The sequence below is a fragment of the Hemiscyllium ocellatum genome, chromosome 8 (assembly GCF_020745735.1).
Source record: "Hemiscyllium ocellatum isolate sHemOce1 chromosome 8, sHemOce1.pat.X.cur, whole genome shotgun sequence".
NCBI lineage: Eukaryota > Metazoa > Chordata > Chondrichthyes > Orectolobiformes > Hemiscylliidae > Hemiscyllium > Hemiscyllium ocellatum.
This window is the reverse complement of record NC_083408.1, coordinates 57192512-57215976: the sequence shown is the minus strand read 5'-3', so window position 1 is coordinate 57215976 and position 23465 is coordinate 57192512. Positions and strand designations below refer to the sequence as shown.

Here is a 23465-nt window from a genome sequence, read left to right as displayed (position 1 = left end):
ACTGTTTGCTGTTGTTCAACTACATAAGGAATGTGTAACAAGTATTTTAAATGTATTAGGAAACTGACAGAAGGATTTGGTATCAGTTCTTGATATTGATTATCCACAGTCTATTAGGTAATACATGAGTGCTATTGGCATAAGTGGCATAAAGTCTGAAAATTCCTGTTCATAATCACATTTGCAGCTTAGAATTAGGAAGACTCGTGCTGTAATCTTTCAAGGGTATCTAGAGAGTTTTGCAACAGTAGAGTCCTATGCTTCAATGTCATACATATGTACTTCTTTATTCCTTGTTTGTGTATGTGCACGTATGTCTGTGTAAATATATTTATTTAAATTTTGTCAGCAAAGAATAAATTGCAGAAAAATAAGCTTATTTTCAGCATAGCAGTGTTGTTGTTGTTGATTAAACATACCCTCCACAATTCTCTCCAAGCGCAGCTCATTGAATCTGTAAAGGGTCATCTAAGGGTTCTTAGTACAGAGTAAACAGACTTCTGACAAACATAGTTGGTTGATCACTTTGCTGGTTGAATTTGTAGGAAGGGTGGATGGACATAGACAGAGAGGTTTCTACAGATTTTTAAGGAAAAATAATAGTATTCTGTTTAAAGATTTTACAAAACTGCTCAGTTTTGCTTCAGAGTTTACTTCAATTATGGGAATAAGTATCTTGGCAACAGGATCATTACAAAATGGCCACAGCCAGAGAGAAGCACAAAATTTTTATTCGGTAAAATTGTTTGATTTTCTCTTTCTTTCCCCCAAAGCTTGAATTTAAGACTAGCATTAGGGTTGAAAGCAGCTAATACAAAATAAATATATTTTGTTCTTTTTTTTAAACATTGAGCATTAATAATGCCGCCTCTAATTATTTATTCATCTTCTTTGCGTCCACATCTCCCAACACACTACCAATCCAACAAGTGCACGATCTCATCCTGGAGAAAACCCCAATCCTATCAACTTCTCAAATGCCTCAGTGTATTGATCATCAAAAAAGCTTGAGTTTCTCTTTCAGCTGCAAGATTGTTTCTTTTATTGTTCCTTTCTCCTGGACATGGATTTTTAAACTTCTAATTTGTGGCTCAATTGGCTCTCATCAGCATTTTAGTTTTTGGAGAATACTTCCAATGCAAATGTTTAGACATTGATTTGAATGATGATCTGTAACTAATTATACTCTTTTATCATCCCAAGGTACGTTGTGCCTTTAAAATACTTTATTGAGTATTTCAATAGAGTTGAAGTTATGCCAATTCTTTTTTTTTGTTTGTATTTTAACTGTTGTAAGAATTAAGTGTGTTTTGCTTAAAGCCTAATAGTGGAACAATTGAATCATATCTGGAACACAGCGCCTTACACTTGCCTTTAAATAAATACAATGTTAGGATCTAGGCTATCTCCTTGACATATTTTGAGGGGGCTTTGTCTGGCCCATAACACTGCCTCTATTGTCACATCCCATGCTTCTCATCTGGACTACTGCCTCTAAGCCAATAGATCATAGGTTCAAGCATCACTCCAATCTAATTATGTCTGATCATTTCATTGGGAGAAGTTCTCCATTGTCAAAAGGTGCCATCTTTTAACTCAAACACTAATCTGAGACATCTATCCTGATGCATACAAAAGATTCTGAGGTCTTGTTTAAAGGAAAACAGGGAGTTCTGCTCAGTCCATCAAAGGTACTGTATGAATTCATGTTTTTCTCTTATGAAATATTGCTGAAAGGAGACTTTTTGCCAAAGCTTTTTATTTTGCATTCATCAGAACAATGTTCAAGAATGCCAGTCTAAAGAGAAAACCAAAACCAACATTTCTACTGCATAACAGAAGAGTGCTAACTTCTGGACAAGCAAATTTTGATTGTTAGAGACATTTGCCAAGGAAAATGCACCCATTAAAGATGACTGACAGTTAACTGCCAATGAGCACTGTTTAAATTTTAAATCAGACAGAGTTGTCCTGAGAAATGAAACAAAAATGGCTGCCACTTGTTTTGCTAAGTTGAAACTGGTGCAGTGCATGTACTTTTACTTCTGTCTGATGAGAACAAGTCCCTGCGCATTAATAACTGTAACTTCCAGGATGTGCAAGTATGCCACAATACAAGCCCAAGTGAAAATGCTAATTTGGCTTACCAGTACAATTCTTCATGCACTTATTTATCCAGAAAATGTTGCCCAGTTATAGAACATGCCTGGTTTAAAATTCAACAAGCCTGGGAGTTAACTGGCAATCATCATTAATTGGTGCATTCTCAATGGTGATTCTCCCATTAATCAGAGTTCACTTATCAACCAATTAGCATGATCCTCTTGTGCAGTATCAATTTTGGTTTTTCTTTGAATTGATACCCTTCTGAATTATCCTGAACAGTGCAGGATGAAAAACTTCAATAGAATGTATTTTATTTCAGCAATACCCAAGTGTTCTACAACCAATCATTCGACATAGTTGATGATAATGAACGAATTTGGTGTATAATTTCAAATCTACTGGCCAATAACTCCTTAACACAACCAAAGTTTTCAGTCCAAGTTTATACTTCACAGCATATTCTCAGCAAATATGCTGGCTTGAATTTTACGCCTGTCCCAAATGCTGATCAGCATTTCAAAATCCTCTTCCTTGCATGGTGAATCTTCCAGTATCATTTTAAACAAATTCCTCCTCACTTAATTAACTTTCAGCAGCAAGCCACCAATTAGTGATTTTTGGTCTTCAACTAACCACAACAAGCTCTGTGCCTTTCAATAGGGATTCCATCTTAGCAGCACTGTTTGATGATTAACCTAAAAGTAAATCTTTGCATTTGCCTGATACAGCATTACCTGTTTTTGGTCTGACTGTCCCTGAGAGTCTATCGGCCTGAGAGTAGCAAGAAAAGCTCCCTTCTCTTTTGTGTTCACATATGAAAGCTTGCACCTGACTATCAATAGGGCTTGACCTGAACCCCTGTCCTCCGGGCAACTAGGTCATATGGGCCTGTCACCAGGACAAGTTAATTTACAAGTTAACTCCAAACTCAGTGCCAAGACATTCTGTTTAATCTTGGATTCTAAAAGCTTAATACGCAGCCGTTTCATGAGGTCTGGCAATCTTAATGTATTTGTAATTTTAGAATCCATTCAAATCTAATCAACAAATTAATAGCATATACTTGCAATCCACTGGTTTCACTAAAGATACTTGTATCATGTTAGAGTGGCATCAGTGACCGACTGGTATTTCAGCTGCAATATACAATCTAATAAAATGATTAAATCCACACAACTAATGACACACAAGCCCATCTTTTCAAGAGCCTAGAAAGCAAAGGTATGAGGTATGGAAAATGAATATTTCTTTATTCTGTTCGTCCAGTTGGTAACATGAAAAATTGGAGACTGAAACTCAGCGATTACAGGTCTCTACTTAAGTTCTGGTTTCCTGGAGACATGCTATCAAAGTAAAAGTGCCTTCATTTAAAACGGATGATTGTATCTTTTTGAGTTAGAGGATGGTGGATCTATTTTTCAAATCCTGACATTTAAATACTGACTGGTACAGTATTGCTCCAAAACGTTAAGTCCATAGCAAACTGCTCACTTTGACACAATGTTATGCCACATAAAATCTCAATGGTGATTCTCCCATTAATCAGAGTCCACTTATCAACCAATTAGCATGATCCTCTTGTGCTATATCAAAATCTGCACACAATGACAAATAGCACAACATCAAATAGGGTAGAAAATAAAGTAGAGCAGAATTTTCCCAATTCTTGATTGACATGAGCAATAGTGAGAGACTTGGGAAAATATGGCAAGAATGAAAAAAAATGAGTGTAAAGTGAGAGTAAAAAGAAGTCTGATTTTCCACATAAGCTTTCAACAGCTAGATGAGAATCTCAGTAGTGAGCATGCATTACTATCTCATTGACAGTTAATCTCCTCACTTTATGCAATTTGCTATTTTCCCAGACAGTGGAGAGCAACTGGATGGCTCCAATTCATGATACAAAAGTCAGAGTGGCTACCTGGTGGTTGCAGCTCACTATCATCTTCTCCAGGCAATTGCCTTGGCGAGCGTTCCCCAATACCTGAAAACACATTCTATGGGCTGGGACTGCACACACCCCCATCCACAGAGGTTGGCATCGACAAAGCACAATACTTAACACATCATAGCACATCTCAGACTCACTTATAATACAGTTCACCATTTCAGTATGGCACTTTGGAGCTCACTGACATCTCACGCTGCAATGCAGCTGCCACATCACTTTGTGAACAGGGACACACATCCATCTCATACATCAAATCAAGTTTTATCTTGGGAGCTTAGCTTGGGGTCCTAGTGCTCACTCACATTGCACTTTTGGATGATCACAGCATCACTGCTTTTGCGTTCAATGCAGACACAATATGGGCTGTCTATATGGGGGAGATAGAATGCAGATGGGTGACTGCTTTGCACAACCCATACATCTGCCCAAAAAAATCATAATGAAGTTTTTTATTAATCAAAAGTGAGGACTGCAGATGCTGGAGATCAGTGTCTAGATTAGAGTGATGTTGGAAAAGCACAGCCAGTCAGGCAGCATCTGAGGAGTAGGAATATCGACGTTTCGGGCAAAAGCCCTTCATCAGGAATGAGGCAGGGAGCCTCTGGGATGGAGAGATAAATGGGAGGGGGATAGGGCTGGGGAGAAGGTAGTCAAGAGTACAATAGGTGGTTGGAGGTGGGGTTGAAGGTAATAGGTCGGAGAGGAGGGTGGAGCGGATAGGTGGGAAGGAAGGTAGAACAGGTCATGAGGATGGTGCTGAGTTGACAGGTTGGAACTAGGGTAAGGTTGGGGAAGAGGAAATGAGGAAACTGATGAAGTCCACATTGATGCGCTGGGGTTGAAATGTTCTGAGGCGGAAGATGAGGCATTCATCCTGCTCCTCAGATGCTACCTGATCTGCTGTGCTTTTCGAGCACCACTCTCATCTAGACTTTGGAGTTTTGAATTGCCTGCCACTTCAACACCTCATCATGTTTCCATCTCAAGCTTCTTGCAGTGTTCCAGTGATGTTCAGCATATCTCACTTTCTGCTTGGTACCCTGTAGCTTTCAGGACTCAATATCGAGTTCAATAATTTTAAAAACCTGAATACCTTCATCTATGTCCTTTATCCATCCCCCACACCTCAGACCCAGTCATGACATAGGACATGGAACATTACAGCACAGTACAGGCCCTTCGGTCCTCAATGTTGTGCCAACCTGTGAAACAATCTGAAGCCCATCTAACCTACACTATTCCGTCCTCATCCATATGCCTATCCAGTGACCATTTAAATGCTGGGCTGCTTTCAGCACAGCCAACCAATTTTCATCTACTTATGGTCCCCCTTAGCAGCTTTTCTTTCTCTCTGGCTTGTCATTATCTATCCCGTTGCCTGCCTAACTGTCTTTTTTTCTCTCTGGGCTCTGTCTCCACCTATCCACTTGTTCTCTCTCTGTGGGTCACTGGACTCAAAACTCCACTTTCTCTCAACAGACCCTGCCAGACCTGCTGAATTTCTCTAGCAATTTCTGTTTTTGTTTCAGATTTCCAGCATTTGCAGTTATTTTTTGTAATAAAAACCTTGTCATGCTACATAATGGCATGCTACATAAATGCAATATCTACAGCATCTGCCAATAGCTAATGCAGTAAACACTGAATGTGCTTCAACCTGATGGCGATGGCTCAAATAAAAAGGGCAATAATTCTTAATCTAGTCAACAGAAGTTCAGCTGGGTATAAGCAGGACAGAGTTAGATCTCAGTTCAGGAGCTTGGACATAGTAGTTGAGCAATCAGGGTCAAAGCTTCTACCTTATTCAGTCCAATATGTGGGCTGCACTCACTCCTTCAGGTGGAGTCTAACTAGTCCAGTCAGTGCAGAGATTAGCTTTAAATCAGTTTTAAGGCTGCAAAAAAAAACGTCGCGATCATCAATAAGATCGTTCCAAGACATTCAGGGAATGGGCCAAACACAGTCTTGAGAGTCAAGGGAGGATAAGAGGGTGTTACTAATGGGAAGAGGGAGTTGGGATAATTGTGTGAATTTTAGAACATAGAAATATGGAACTACAACAAAATGGATAGTCTACATCTGAACCAGACCGGAACCAATGTCCTTGGGGGAGTTTTTGCTATTGCTGTTGGGGAGGTTTTAAACTAATGTGGCAGGGGTCTGGGAACCAGAAGAGAAAACAAGTAGGCAGTGAGGTGGACACTGGAGACTGTAAGAATTATGAAGATAGCATTAATAAAGGAAAGAGTAGGCAGAGAGCAGATGAGTGCAAAAGAACTGGTGGCCTGAAATGCATCTACTTTAATGCAAGGAGTATAGTGTGTAAGGTAGGTGAACTTAGGGCTTGGATTGGTGCCTGGGAGTATGATGTTATTGCAATCACAGAGACTTGGTTGAAGGAAGGGCATGATGATTGGCAACTAAATGTTATAGGATATAGACGCTTCAGACAGGACAGGGTGGGAAGTAAAAGAGGGGGTGGAGTTGCATTGCTGGTCAGGGAAGATATCACGGCTGTGCTAAAGGAGGACACTATGGAGGTCTTGGGTAGTGAGGCATTATGGGTGGAGCTGAGAAATAAATAGGTGCAGTTACATTGTTGGGGCTGTATTACAGGCCTCCCAACAGTGAGCATGAGGTAGAAGAACAAATAGATAAACAGATTATGGAAAGATGTAGAGGCAGTAGAGTAGTGGTGATGGGAAATTTTAATTTTCCCAAATTGACTGGGATACACTTAGTGTCAGAGGTCTGGATGGGGTAGAATTTGTAAGAAGCATCCAGGAGAGTTTTCTAGAGCAGTATGTCGATAGTCCAACGAGGGAAGGGGCCATAGTGGACCTGGTACTGGTGAATGAGCCTGGACAGGTGATAAAAGTTGAGGTGGGGGATTTCTTTGGGAACAGTGACCACAGTTCTTTAAATTTTTGAATGCTCGTAGATAAAGAAGAGAGTGGTCCTCAGGGAAGAGTTGTAAACTGGGCAAAGGCCAATTACATCAAAATTAGGCAGGAGCTCGGAAATGTGGATTGGACACAGCTATTTGAAGGGAAGTCCACATTTGAGATGTGGGAGGCTTTCAAAGATAGGTTAAAGATAGTGCAGGATAGACATGTCCCGTTGAAGGCAAAGGATAGGAAGGGCAAGATTCGTGAACCGTGAGTGACAGGAGAAATTGTACGACTAGCCAAGAGGAAAACGGAAGCGTACATAAGGACTAGGCAGCTAAGAACAGAGCGGGCCCTGGAGGAATATCGGAAGAGTAGGACAAGTCTTAAACGAGGAATCAAGTGGGCTAAAAGGGGCCATGAATCCCAAAGCATTTTATTATTTTATTAGAAGCAAGCGGGTAACTAGAGAAAGGGTTAGTCCACTAAAGGATAATGAAGGAAGGCTGTGTATCGAACCTGAGAGAATGGGGGGAGATTCTGAATGATTATTTTGCATCAGTGTTCACTGAGGAGAGGAACATGATGAATCTTGAGATTAGAGATAGACGTTTGATTAGTTTGGATCACGTTGATGTAATTAGGGAAGATGTGTTGGGTAGGCTAGAAGTTATTAAAGTGGACAAATCCCCAGGACCGGATGGGATCTATCCCAAGTTGCTGAGGGAGGCGAGAGAAGAATTAGCTGGGATTCTGACATATGTCTTTGTGGCATCCTTAAATACAGGTGAGGTGCTGGAGGACTGGAAGGTTGCTCAAGTTGTCCCCCTTTTACAAGAAGGGTAGTAGAATATACCGGGTAACTACAGACCAGTGAGCCTGACGTCGTTAGTGGGAAAGTTGCTGGAGAGAGTACTGAGGGATAGGATCTATTTATATTTAGAAAAGAATGGACTTATCAGTGATAGGCAACATGGTTTTGTGCAGGGAGATCGTGCCTTACCAACTTAACAGAGTTCTTTGAGGAAGTGACCAAGTTGATAGATGAAGGAAGGGCTGTTAATGTCATATACACTGACTTTAGTAAGGAGAAAGTGAAGTCACATGGTGTGCAGGACCTTCTAGCAAGGTGGATAAAGAACTGGTTGAGCAACAGGAAACAGAGAGTAGTAGTTGAAGCGAGTTTTTCAAAATGGAGAATGGTGACCAGTGGTGTTCCACAGGGGTCAGTGTTGGGGCCACTGTTGTTTGTAATATACATAAATGAACAGGAAGAGGGCACTGTTGGCATGATCAGCAAGTTTGCAGATGACACAAAGATTGGTGGAGTAGCAGAAAGCATAAGGGACTATCAGAGAATACAGGACGATATAGATAGGCTGGAGAGTTGGGCCGAAAAGTGGCAGATGGATTTGAATCCAGACAAATGTGAGGTGATGCATTTAGGCAAGACTAATTCTAGAGTGAATTATACAATGAACGGAAGAACCTTGGGAAAAGTTGATGGGCAGAGAGATCTGGGAGTGCAGGTCCATTGTACCCTGAAGGTTGCTGCACAGGTGGATAGAGTGGTCAAGAAGGCATATAATACACTTGCTTTCATTGGGTGGGGTATTGAATATAAGAGCTGGCAAGTCATGTTAAAATTGTACAAGACATTGGTTTGGCCACATTTAGAATACTGTGTACAGTTCTGGTCGCCACATTACCAAAAGGATGTGGACGCTTTGGAGAGGGTGCAGAGAAGGTTTACGAGAATGTTGCCTGGTATGGAAGATGCTAGCTATGAAGAGAGGTTGAGTAGGTTGGGTTTATTTTCATTAGAAAAAAGGAGATTGAGGGTGGATCTGATTGAGGTTTACAAAATCATGAAAAGTATAGACAGGGTGGATAGTGACAAGCTTTTCCCAGGGTGAAGGATTCAATAACAAGAGGTCACACTTTCAAGATGAGAGGTGGAAAGTTTAAGTGGGATACACACGCAAGTATTTCACACAGAGGGTGGTGGGCATTTGGAATGCGTTGCCAGCAGAGGTGGTAGAGGCAGGCATGGTAGATTCATTTAAGATGTGTCTGGACAGATGTATGAGTAGGTGGGGAGTAGAGGGATACAGATGCTTAGGAATTGACCGACAGGTTTAGACAGTATATTTGGATCGACTCAGGCTTGGAGGGCTTGGGCTGTAAATTTTCTTCGTTCTTTGTTCTGGAATATTACAACGGAGTACAGACCCTTCAACCCTCAATGTTGTGCCAACCTGTGGAATCAATCTGAAGCCCATCTATCCTACACTATTTCATTTTCATCCATATGTTTATCCAATGACCATTTGAATGGCCTTAAGTTTGGCAAGTCTACCACTGTTGCAGGCAGTGTGTTCCATGCCCCTACTACTCTCTGAGTAAAGAAACTACCTCTAACATCTGTCCTATATCTTTTGAATGTAGTATGTGGGCTACAGTGGGGCAATAACTAAGGGGGTAACACTACATGTAAAGGTGGGAGTCAAGAGAGCAAAAGAGGGAGGGGTGTCATCGACAGTGGCCTGCTTCAATTGCAGTATATAATGATGTTTGATATAACTAAACTGTAGTCCTGGGGCTTGGGAGATGAAGGGTTAAATAAAAGAATTGATTGGGACCATGTGGAGGCTCAAACCTGATGGAGTTCACAGGGACAACAAGGCAGAGAGGCAGCGAGGGCAGTCCCCTAGATTATAATGCTGAGGCTGCATCTTATTCTCAGGAGGGCTAACTATGTTGCATTCATCCACGTTCAAATTACGAATAGTCAATAAAAATTAAAAATGGCTACCAACACACCAAGAATTGAAAGAGTAATTTCTTTTCATCTAAGGTAGTGGACTCTACTTGTGAGAAATTTGAGGCCTCTAAAGAGGCATTAATCAGGTACTTGTACGGTACAGGTTAAAGGCATCTTTAATCACAAAGTTCTGCATGTGTACCTCAAGCAGTGATCAAGTATTTTGATGACACATTCTAAGGACAAGCAATCTTGACCGTGACATTGATCACCACAAATTAATCCTACTCACCTCAGCAAAGCAGATGTAATTACAAATGACCATAAAGTGTCATCTGTGGTCCACAATTCACAAATTCATTCCAAGATCTCATAGCTGCACAATAGCCGAGGTCTGCTTTCCTCACACATTGAACCGTAAGTATCTCAAAACACAAATATTATGCAATGGTGCTATTCTTAAATTATGTGGTTAGTGCTGGTGAGGGAAAATCTGTGGAGAAAAGAATTGATCTGACCATACTTACAATCTCTTACTGTATCTTTTCGACAGGGCTTATGCAAAATGCATCTGAGTATAGTCTATTATGTTAAAGGTCCATGTAGAGATACTCTGTTGTCATCCTTATCCCAATGTACGGAGGACTATATCAACTTGTCACTTACATAAGCTGCAACTGTTGACTGATCATTTTACTGAGGACCTATTTTTTTCCTGATGTTGTCCACATAAGCTCACTGGAACCATCACCAATGAATCCAAGTCCAACAACTATTATCACCTTTGTAACTTCAAAGTTTGTGAGAAGATTTGTAGCTCGGGTGCTCGTTGTTGTGGTTCTGTTCGCCGAGCTGGGAGTTTTTGTTGCAAACGTTTTGTCCCCTTTCTAGGTGGCATCCTCAGTGCTTGGGAGCCTCCTGTGAAGCGCTTCTGTGCTGATTCCTCCGGCATTTAGAGACACACCACTATAAATGCCGGAGGAATCAGCACAGAAGCGCTTCACAGGAGGCTCCCAAGCACTGAGGATGTCACCTAGAAAGGGGACGAAACGTTTGCAACAAAAACTCCCAGCTCGGCGAATAGAACCACAACACCTTTGTAACTATAGAACAATGAAGGGCCACATAAATTAATAAGAATGCATGTATGTGGAAGCCCAGAATCTGCAGTCAGTTCCAATGAATGTAGAACAGTTGCAATGCAGAGTTTCCAACAGGAAGTCCCCTCAGGAAGCTGGATGAGTGCAGGAAACTCTCAGTTTTTTGTCTTTAATGGAATGACTTCCAGATGAGCAAAGTGCAGTGCCCTCATCAGATGATGTTCCAGCTCACAGCCACACAACCTTGTCATCTCCTGAGCATTCCAGGTGCAGAACACTACAGACTGTGCATACTTCATTGAGTGTGCTATATCATAATGCAAACATCTTCATTTATGTGAAAAGGTTCACTTCTTTCAATGTCCAACTCATCTGTGATCACTGTGAACACATCATTGAAATCAGCCCCAGATATCCTTGAGGTTTCCATGATGATTTTGTTCTTGATAACTTTCAGGTTCTTGTTTTATTTCAAGGACTGTATGCCTTGCAAGGATGACTGGTGAGTCATAGAGTCATAGAGATATATAGCATGGAAACAGGCCCTTCATTCCAACTCGTCCATGCCGACCAGATATCCCAATTCAATCTTGTCCCACATGCCCCCCCATTTCCCTCCAAACCCTTCCTATTCATATTGCCACCCAGATGCCTTTTAAATGTTGCAATTGTACCAACCTCCACGACTTCCTCTGGCAGCTCATTCCATACACGCACCACCCTCTGTGTGAAAAAGTTATCCCTTAGGTCTCTTTTATATCTTTTCCCTCACACCCTAAACCTATGCCTCTAGTTCTGGACTCCACCACACCAAGGAGAGTACTTTGTCTCTTTATCCTATCCATGCCCCTCATGATTTTATAAACCTCTATTAAGGTCAACCCTCAGCCTCCGACGCTCAAGGGAAAACAGCCTAGCCTATTCAACCTCTCCCTATAGCTCAAATCCTCCAATCCTGGAAACATACTTGTAAATCTTTTCTGAATCCTTTCAAGTTTCACAACATCTTTCCGATTGAAAAGAGACCAGAATTATAAGCAATATTCCAACAGTGGCCTACCCCCCCTTCCCCACTCTAACCTCTCACCCTCACAACGCATAGCCCTCCAATCCCTCTACTCCAATCCCAACCTCACCATTAAGCCAGCGGATAAAGGGGGCGCAGTGGCAGTCTGACGCACTGACCTCTACACCGCTGAAGCCAAACGCCAACTCGAGGACACCTCTTCCTACTGCCCCCTCGACCATGACCCCACCCCCCCCAGCACCAAACCATCATCTCCCAGACCATACAGAACCTCATCATCTCAGGAGATCTCCCACCCACAGCTTCCAAACTCATAGTACGGGAACCCCGCACTGCCCGGTTCTACCTCCTTCCCAAGATCCACACGCCTGATCACCCTGGCTGACCCATTGTCTCAGCATGCTCCTGCCCCACTGAACTCATCCCTACCTACTTCGACACTGTGCTATCCCCCCCTAGTCCAGGAACTCCCCACATACGTTCGAGACACCACCCATGCCCTCCACCTCCTCCAAGACTTCCGTTTCCCCAGCCCCCAATGCCTCATCTTCACCATGGATATCCAATCCCTCTACACCTCCATCCACCATGACCAGGGCTTCAAAGCCCTCCGTTTTTTCCTCTCTGGCCTCCCCAACAGTACCCTTCCACCGACACTCTCATTCGTTTGGCCGAACTGGTCCTCACCCTTAACAATTCCTCCTTTGAATCCTCCCACTTCCTCCAGACCAAAGGGGTAGCCATGGGCACATGTATGGGCCCCAACTATGCCTGTCTCTTTGTTGGCTACGTAGAACAGTTGATCTTCCGTAATTACACCGGCACCACTCCCCACCTATTCCTCCGCTACATTGATGACTGCATTGGTGCCACCTCGTGCTCCCGCGAGGAGGTTGAGCAATTCATCAACTTCACCAACACATTCCACCCTGACCTTAAATTTACGTGGACCATCTCTGACACCTCCCTCCCCTTCCTGGACCTCTCCATCTCCATTAATGACGACCGACTTGACACTGACATTTTTTACAAACCCACTGACTCCCACAGCTACCTGGATTACACCTCTTCCCACCCTATCTCTTGCAAAAATGCCATCCCGTATTTCCAATTCCTCCGCCTCCACTATATCTGCTCCCAGGAGGACCAGTTCCATCATAGAACACACCAGATGGCCTCCTTCTTTAGAGACCGCAATTTCCCTTCCCACGTGGTTAAAGATGCTCTCCAACGCATCTCGTCCACATCCCGCACTTCCGCCCTCAGACCTCATCCCTCCAACCGTAACAAGGACAGAACATCCCTGGTGCTTGCCTTCCACCCTACAAACCTTCGCATAAACCAAATCATCCGCCAACATTTCCGCCACCTCCAAAAAGACCCCACCACCAGGGATATATTTCCCTCCCCACCCCTTTCCACCTTCCGCAAAGACCGTTCCCTCCGTGACTACCTGGTCAGGTCCACGCCCCCCTACAACCCACCCTCCTATCCTGGCACTTTCCCCTGCCACCGCAGGAACTGTAAAACCTGTGCCCACACCTCCTCCGTCACCTCTATCCAAGGCCCTAAAGGAGCCTTCCACATCCATCAAGGTTTTACCTGCACATCCACTAATATCATTTATTGTATCCGTTGCTCCCAATGCGGTCTCCTCTACATTGGGGAGACTGGACGCCTCCTAGCAGAGCGCTTTAGGGAACATCTCCGAGACACCCGCACCAATCAACCACACCGCCCCGTGGCCGAACACTTCAACTCCCCCTCCCACTCTGCCGAGGACATGAAGGTCCTGGGCCTCCTTCACTAACGCTCCCTCACCACCAGACGCCTGGAGGAAGAATGCCTCATCTTCCGCCTTGGAACACTTCAACCCCAGGGCATCAATGTGGACTTCAACAGTTTCCTCATTTCCCCTTCCCCCACCTCATCCTAGTTTCAAACTTCCATCTCAGCACTGTCCCCATGACTTGTCCGACCTGCATAGCTCCTTTTCCACCTATCCACTCCACCCTTTCCTCCCTGACCTATCACCTTCATCTCCTCCCCAACTCACCCATTGTACTCTATGCTACTCTCCCCCCACCCCCAACCTCCCCAAGCTTATCTCTCCACCCTTCAGGCTCTCTGCCTTTATTCCTGATGAAGGGCTTTTGCCCGAAATGTCGATTTTGCTGCTCGTTGGATGCTGCCTGAACTGCTGTGCTCTTCCAGCACCACTGATCTAGAATCTGGTTTCCAGCATCTGCAGTCATTGTTTTTACAATGTCCTGTACAGCCACAACGTGACCTCCCAACTCCTGTACTCAATACTCTGGCCAATGAAGGAAAGTATATCAAGCGCCTTCTAACTGCGACTCCACTTTCTTATCTGGGTTTAAAACATGCTGGAAATTAATGAAAATTATATTAAATAACCTGAAATTTAGTTTCCATGAGAGATAAGAGACAAGAGCAGTCCTCTTCACATATGGCTATTGACACTGTAAAACAAACCCCTAACTGAACAAAGGTACAATGCAACATATTTTTCCACTGAGGCATTGTGGAGCAGGCAATACCCCTGCTGAAGATGAGGTTTCCATGCTTTTATGTCTGAGGATTCCTTGCAGTATTCAGCAAAGTGCACCACATAATTCTTGCATGCAGTGCTCTGGACAACTGGAGCACACATTCTTCCAATCAAGAAGATGAGAATGTTGATCAGGAAGAATGTCATCTTCATCATGATGGAGTGCAGAAGCGACAGGCACAGCAATGCAGACAGGACTTATTTGATGCCCAATTACACTGGAACTGAGTTGAATGAAAGTATTATTCATTGACTGTAAATGTGTTAATGCTGGAAAGGCAAGAAGTTGTGGCTTAGTCCCAAATGCAAGTAAAGCATTTTTGCTTTATTCTCTTTTTTAACTTCTTTTTGCAAAGCATGAAAAGCAAGCCGTAACAACTGTTGTAAGGCTTTACATCATCTGATTCTCACACGTTTAAACATGACAAGATGTTATACTACAATGAATATTGGAGAAAGAATAGCAATTCCCCTACCCCACTACCGCACCCCCCCCCCACCCAACCCAAAAAATCCTGATAGGGTTCTGACATCAGGGTTATGCTAAGGTAGGGAGCCTCCCTAGATTCATTTTTGTAGCTGTGGCTATAAAACTTCAATCAGACAGGTGATGATGCACAGTGAAAATGTATTTACAAATGTGAAATCCTATTTATATTGAGATGTTGACTATGTCACCTGCATGCTCTCATATAGTTTTCTTTTCCCTTTCAGTACTTACAAAATGTGGAGTCTGCAGCTGGGATGGAGGGACCAGATGATCCCAAAGGCATTTGTGACTAGGGGGTCCAGACATGCTAAGATTGTCCTGCCCAGACTTAGGTTTATCAAACTCAAATTAAAATTGTACAGTGTTTAGAATCAGAGGCAGAGTGGAAGTAGTGTAGTTGGGAACTTCTTGGGTGTCATGAGAGGAGATTGGGGTGGGAAAGGTAATTTTGTATGCACTTTTCCATACTGTGTGCATCCACCCTATCTCTTTGTAATGAAGGGGCAGTTGGATTAAGGTCCTCATCTCCTTGTCTCTTTGCCATTGGTGCTGATCACCAATGGCCACAGAGATAGAATGAAGATCTGTGTGCACTTCCAACAATCACTGACGTTCGATTTGATCTTGCTCTCCACACAACCATCACCACAGGGTCCTATTCCGTCTGGGCCTGAGCAGGTGCCTGGTCTCCAGCAGTTCTCTGAGTGGCAATGAACTGGAACATTTCTTCCTCAACCAGCTGAGGAGATTTGCCAGTGATGTGCTCACCAACAATTTGTTCCCAATTCTAATGCATAGAGGTGTTATAGCTCAGGTCATGGAGAAGGTCGGTACATCCTCTGAGGGATCTGAGCATTCTACCTCAGAGGTGGAGGTTGGAATGCACAGGCTGTTTTTTTAGGGTAGAGGTTGTGTGGGAGCTGCTTGTTCCTGCAGAAGACAAGAGGGAACGAGTTGTTCTGTAGAAGTAGAAGCTTCTATTTCTATGTTAAGAACATATTAATACTACATTCACAAAGGTGATAGAGGGCACAATGAATCATACTTAGTTGCTGGGGATATGGATGTATCAGCAACAACACATAACACAGCATGAGCATTCTTTATCTTCTTCCAATGCAAACATTTTCTTCTCAAAACATGTGAACTGAGGAATATTAGTCACCCCAAAACCTGCCTGGGCTCCCTCTGCCCCTAATATGAACCATTTTCTCTTGGAATGCGAAAGGATTGTGTGGGGCAAAAGTAGCTGGCACAACTGACAGTTTTGGTACAGGTAAAGATGGTGAGGTGTCCCATGTGAGTAAGTCGGACATTAAAGAGCAAGAAGGATTAGTAATTTGAGATAAGTGACGGAGTCGCTGCATGTAAAAGTGAGAGTGGGAGACCACCTGTCTTGGTGGAAAGTAAATGCAGTAACAGAGTTAGTGTTAGTTGTCAGGTAACAGAAAGAATATGATGGCAGTTAATCTATCCGAAGAGTATTAATTTTTGTTTTGCACCACTGGCAATTCTCCCACCACCGAAGCATCATGGTCTAGGTGGCACCTTCAGAGCAGGCTGGCAGAGTCTAATGTCATGGTTTCATCTGGCAATCTTGAGGAAAAAGATGGCTGTACATGAACTACGATGCCAATTTTCCTCACCAGATCTCTCCTGTTGAATTCTTCACATAATGGAACAGTGATAGGCAATTCCTAACTTGCAGTGTTTGAACTGGTGCTTAGCCAGGCTTTAAATGTGGCACTAGTGGCACGAAGTCCAAGCAACGCTGAACATGTCCACTGTTGCTGAGTGCAAAATAATGTAGAAATGACACTGTGGAGGGATACTGCATACTTAATAAGGTGAGCAATACAAACTTGCATGAGAAAACCTGCTGGAGTTCATGGAGAAAAACCCTTCATGAAACTCCCCAGGATGGACATTTAGCCAAATTTTTGGCAACATTCAGCATTTGGCACTTAGAATGTCAATACAGAGTAACAATACAAGGTCCAAGTGATGGATAAGAAGTTAGAAACATTTTTTTGAAAATTAGTTGTCAACTCAGCAGAGTTTCAGGTGGAAGTTTGGGCTTCAATATCACATTGTGTGCTCTATTTTGTCACTGGTGAATTCTCACCCAAGTGTCAGCCAGATTCATATGCTTGACTTATAGTGAGGGAAAGGATTCTGGCACAGGCTGGCAAAGCAGGTAAATCTGATTTTCAACTCCGTGTTTGGCATGTACTGTGGTGGTCAATCCTGGAGGGTTTTTATTTAAGAATAAATTCTCAGCTCAGTTGTCATGGATGGAAGCATTCTGGCCTACAAGCAATCCTATAAAATGCACTTTGCTTCCCCTCTGGTTGGCCATCCCTCCTTCAGCTGCTAATCTTCTGAAGGACCGGGAAAGCCAATCAATCACTGTAAAACCTAATCAAAAAATTAAATTAGAGGGTGACCATTTCAATAAAATAGTGGAACTGCCAACCTATATCTACTAAATTCAGAAATATGGACATTGATATCAGATGATTTCTGAAATTCTGATGTCTGCCTCAATTTTATGCATTGTGTTTAAAACAAATGATTTTTTTAAGATACTTTGTTTTATAAAATAATCTCCATCTATACAAACACAGTACTTCACATTTCTGACTAACAGGTTAAACCAATGGGTGTAGCTTTGCTCACTAGGCTGGAAGGTTCATTTTCAGACATTTCGACACCATACTAGGCAACGCCTTCAGTGAGCCTCCGGACAAAGCATTGCTGATGATTTCTGCTTTCTATTTATATGTTTGGGTTTCTTTGGGTTGGTGATGTCATTTCCTGTGGTGATGTCATTTCATATGACGATGTCATTTTCTGTTCTTTTTCTCAAGAGGTGGTAAATCAGGTCTAAGTCAATATGTTTGTTGATTGAGTTCTGGTTGGAATCCAATACTTCTAGGAATTCTCAAGCGTGCCTCTGTTTGGCTTGTCCTAGGATGGATGTGTTGTCCCAGTTGAAGTGGTGTCCTTCCTCATCTGTAAGAATATTAGTGAGAGAGGGTCATGTCATTTTGTGGCTAGTTGATGTTCATGTATCCTGGTGGTTAGTTTCCTGCCTGTTTGTCCAATCTAGTGTTTGTTATATTCCTTGCATGGTATCTACAAAATACCACAATTTACCACATCCCGAGAAAAAGAACAGGAAATGACATCACCACAGGAAATAACATCACCAATCCAAAGAAACCCAAACATATAAATGGAAAACAGGAATCATCTGGAGGCTCACTTAAGATGTTATCTAGTATAGTGATAAAACATCTGAAAATGAACCTTCCAGCTCAGCGAGCAAACTTACATCCAGAAACTCACTAATGTTAAACCAATTCATATTAGTTACTTTATCAAGATGTTTCATTGTTGTTATATCTGTATATATGGCAGCCAACTTGAGTACATTATAATTCCACAAAAAGCAATGAATGAAATGTGCTATTAATCAGATTTTTTATTGCATTAGTTTAAAAAAGGTAATTCTATTTGTTGATTCTTGTGGTGCAGTGATAATGTCTCTACCTGTGGACCCAGAAACCTGGATTCATGTCCCACCTGCTTCAGGAATCAATAACTCAAAAACAAGATAACGAGAGTCCAGAGATAGTATGTTCCTGTTAGGATGAAAGGCAAGGCTGGTAGGTGTAGGGAAAGCTGCTTGGGTTTTTGAAGAAGTAACAAAAAGGATTGATGAGGGCAGAGCACTCATCACCATATAGGTCATAGAATGGACTTCAGTAAGGTGTTCGACAGGGTTCCTCATGATAGACATATTAGCAAGGTAAGATCATATGGAATACAGGGTGAACTAGCCATTTTGATACAGAAGACAGGTAGAAGACAGCGGTTGGCAATGGAGGGTTGCCTTTCAGACCAGATGCCTGTGACTAGGATCAGTACTGGATCCACTGCTGTTCATCATTTATGTAAATGATGTGGGTGTAAACATCAAAGGTATAGTTAGCAAGTTTGGAGATGTCACCAAAATTGGAGGTATAGTGGACAGTGAAGACAGTTACCTCAGAGTATAACAGGATCTTGATCAGATGGGCGAATGGGCTGAGGAGTGGCACATGGAGTTTAATTTAGATAAATGTGAGGTGCTGCATTTTGGAAAAGGCAAATCAGGGCAGGACTTATACACTTAATGATAAGGTTCTGGGGAGTGTTGCTGAATAAAGATACTTTGGAGTGCAGGTTCATAATTCCTTGAAACTGGAGTGACAGGCAGATAGGATAGCAAAGAAAACATTTGGTATGCTCTCCCTTGTTGGTCAGAGCATTGAGTATAGGAGTTGGGAGGTCATGTTGCAGCTGTTCAGGACATTGGTTAGGCCACTTTTGGAATATTATGTGCAATTTTGATTTCCCTCCTATAGAAAGGAACGTGTGAAACTTGAAAAGGTTCAGAAAAGCTTTGCATGTTGCTAGGGTTGGAGGGTGTGAGCTATAGGGGGAGGCTGAATAGGCTGAGGCTGTTTTCCCTGGAGTTTGAGAGGCTAAGATGTGACCTTAGAGAGGTTTATAAATTCATGATAGGGTAAATAGACAAGGTCTTTTCCCTGGGTTGGAGAAGTCCAGAACCAGACAGCATAGGTTTAGGGTGAGAAGAGAAAATTTTAAAAGGGCAACTTTTTCACACAGAGAGTGGTGCATGTATGGAATGAGCTGCCAGAGGAGGAGGTGGAGGCTGGTACAATTACAACACTAAAAAGGGTATATGAATAGGAAGGGTTTAGAGGGATATGGGCCAAGTGCTGGCAAATGGAACTACATTTGTTTCGGATATCTAGTTGGACCGTAGGGTCTGTTTCTGTGCTGTACATCTCTGTGACTCTAATATCATCTTTTTGGAAGTACTTGTGGTGCAGTGGTAGTGTTGCTACCTCTGAGGCAGGAAGCCAGGGTTGAAGTGCCACCTGCTCCAGAGTGTGTGTAATAACATGTCTGAGTAAATGGATTTAAAATATCTACAATCTTAAAATCAGAACTTGATCCCCTTCAAAGTTTCAAATTAATAAAACTGGAAGGCTGTTAGGAATATGGGACAGCCTTCTGCTTTTGTGAATGAGTCTTATGGTATCTTTAAAACATAATTGAACTGCCAGATATAATATCAGTTTAATATCTCATATGAAGGGCAACATCTTTTGAACTGCACAAGTGCATCAGATCAGATAAAATGATAATGGTATGAAAAATAGAAGAGTTCTTACTAAAAAAAATGATGAGAAGAACACTCAGGAGCAAGGAATAAAATAATGAATAGTAGCCTGTGTTTCAAAAGGGACAATCAGACTAAGCCAATCTTTTTGCAATTTTTTGAGGAGGTAATGGAGAGAATAAACAGTTGTAATGAAGTATTATTTGGCTTTTCTGGAGCCCTTTAATTAGTGCCACTTAATAGACACAACAGTAAAGTCAGGCTGAAGCTGAAGGATAATTATTCAAAATGGCAGAAGGTGGGAAGTGGTGTCTCAATGAGATGGTAGTGGGGCACTGCTGGTTACAATTTACATTAACAATTTGAAGTTTGGAATTAAAAATGCAATTTCCCAATTTGCTGATGGGGAGGAGGGTTGAGTTTGATATTTATACTGAGGAGGACAACAGCAAAATATAGAAAGACCCAGATCTACAAATAATTGGCAAATGAAGTTGCATGCCGATAAATCTGAGGTAGGAAGAATTGGGAGGTCACATTACTTGGAAAGTGCAGGTCTAGATGGAGTAGAAGAGCAAGGGAGCTCAGAGTACACTTACACCATCCCTAAATGTTGTACCACAGGTTAGGAAGGCAATTTGTTTTTATTTGAAAAGCAAGTCAATTATTGTGGTTTACTTCTACAGATATAGAACTGAAAATTAAATTTATATGAAACCTGTATTGAACCTTAGGCCTCATTTGAAATACAGCATGCAGTTCTGGTCACCATATTCTGGAAGGATATAAATGGAGAGCATGCAGAGAAGATTTAGATGAATGAGCTTACGTATAATGAATGGATTGGCAGGCTGAGTGTTCTCAAAAAAAGGCTAAGGAGACACTAGTAGACATGTTTAAAATTATGAAAGGTTTTGATAAAGTGAACACAAAGAAAATGTTTCCTCTCGTGGAGAAGAGCAGACTTCTCGAGGCCATAAGTAAGATAGTCACCAACAAATCCAATAGAGGAAATCAAATAAAGTTTTTTTTTCCCCCCAAAGGATGGTAAGCTCATTGAACCCATTACCAAAGGAATGGCTGAAGTAAATGTATTTAGGAGAAAGCTAGACAAACATTTGAGGGAGAAGGGAGTAGATGATGGAAATTGTAGATTTAGGTAAGGAAAGATGTAAAGAGGCTTAAGTGAAGCCTAAGTAATAGTAGGCATGGAGTAGTAAGCCATTTGCCTTATTTCTGTGCTATATATTTGATCATAGGTCCAATAGCTATTGCAAAAACTCATTATAAAGCTAGAAAGTATTAGCGATATAATTGTGATGTCCAAAATATGCACTGAGAAAACCAAAATTATTTAATGCTAAAATCATAGATTTAAGAACAGGAATATGCATAGTTACCATAGCTCTTTCAAATTAGATTTTTGTAGTTTAAAATGAAAATAATGAAAAACAAAAGAAAAAATATATTTCAAAAGTTTATTGTTTCACATTAGTTTTCTTTTGGATATCTTTTAAGAAAATACGAGTTGGCATAATTAACTTGTAACTCAATTAGTTATTTGAGCTTAACTTGCTTCATTATATTTATATACTTTTATAATAGTAGATTGTTGTAGCAGTAGTAACTTGATATATGTTCCTTGGGAAAGATGCAGGCACTTGTTATTAACTACTGCCAGGCCTAATCCACCACAATAAGACTAAGCAGTGCAGCATGAGAATATGAACGCATGTGAAATAATTTCATGTCAATGTGACTGACCCTCCAGCCTCGAAATCCAGGACAGATCATGTGTGCTGGTAAAGGAGAATCTGACACTCTATAACATCATTGTTAGAAAAATGTGGCTGAAACTAAGTTCTCTTGATGTCATGTAGCTAAGAGAAACCATGAGGGACAGGGAATTTCACACAATGGTGCAGGAAGTTGCTTCATTGATGGAAGCTGAAGGGAATCATAAATTGCTGGAAGGAACCTACTTGGCACTGAGGACAGAGCTCTTTTCATGATTACTAATGTGAACTTAAAAGCTACAACTAAATCTGGAGAAACTGTTTCTTTTTGACCATTGGGGAGGGGGCAGAGCACATTTCAATTTGGGAAAAAGTAATCCTTTCTCTTGTTTACAGACCAAAGTCAAAACGAATTAATGTTCAAATCATTTACAAGCAGTCATTTCAATTTTTGTATTGTGAAAATTCTGGGAAATTAGGTGACTTGTTGTTTTGAATGTTACAAAGCTCATTAAATATTAGCCTTTCCTATTCACAGATAGGTCATATTGCATCATCAACCCTGTATTAGTCAGCTTTGTGACAGGCTTGTTGTATTCAACAACAAGATGTTATGTTACTGATATTAGACATGGTGCTTTTCAATAGTCTGTAAACATGAGTGTAACTTGTAAATCATAAAAAATGGAGCAATGTACAGACTTCAATCTAAGAATTTTAAGCAAACTGTAAATGAACACATAGGTCAGAGCATGTCTATAAAATGCTGTAAAGCATAGTCTGTGATAGCTTTAGACATGCAACTGACATTGCAATTTCTGCTACAATTTGGCATTTGAGTTAAGTGCTGGCACGTGTGTAATGTAAACAAAAATATTTAACTGTGTATATGTTCTGCATCAGAAATGTTCCAATATCTGATTTTGATATTAGTTTTCCAGATAGACTTCTATCTGTAATATTTGGATATTACAGGTAGACCTTAATTACTTGAGCACAATCAAATCAGTTTGTCTTGTAGTGTCTGTTGCCTAAAATATTATAATGCTTTGTAATAAAAGTTGAATTTACTGTGAACAAAAAGAGTATCCAGCAGCTGAACAATTAAATGTAAAATTTTGCACAACTTACGGTTTTCTTTTGTATATGATTTTGAGGAGAGGAATTTTTAACTAGATGCTTCTTGAATCAAGTTTTTTTAAAAGCTATAGAAAATGTGCCAAGTGTCCTATAAAAACATGGGAAATTATTAGTTCATATCCTATTCAGAGAATGATAAAAATCTTGAAAATAAAATCTAGTGATGAGTCTGTATCCTGTAGCTGTGTCTATGTTACACAGTGCACCATTGTTTTCTAATGACCATCACGCAAGCCTTTCCAAAGTGTAAACACTACCTCTTTCAGACTATGAATTCCTAATACTAGGTCCACTTTTCTTTTTTCAGGTTGGAACGGCTGGTAGACGTCCTGAGGAAAAAGATTGGAACAGGGAACATCAGGACGGTGACTTAATTGAGTAGCAGTGTCTGACGATGTAGTCACATCTGCTGACCAGGCCATTCTATTCATCATTCTACAAATAAAAAAGCCTGGTTTTAGCAAACAATTGTTGTAACCGCCACACTGAAATAA

General features: G+C 41.4%; 1 protein-coding gene across 1 annotated transcript in view; it reads left to right on the top strand.

Annotated features, from left to right (window-relative positions):
• mipol1 (mirror-image polydactyly 1) overlaps positions 1 to 23465 on the top strand; it is a 411230-nt gene extending 387765 nt beyond the window's left edge. The window contains exon 10 of the mRNA XM_060828394.1: positions 23279 to 23465. Within this exon, the coding sequence (XP_060684377.1) occupies positions 23279 to 23345 (67 nt within the window). The 3' untranslated portion in view covers positions 23346 to 23465. The remainder of the gene's footprint in view (positions 1 to 23278) is intronic.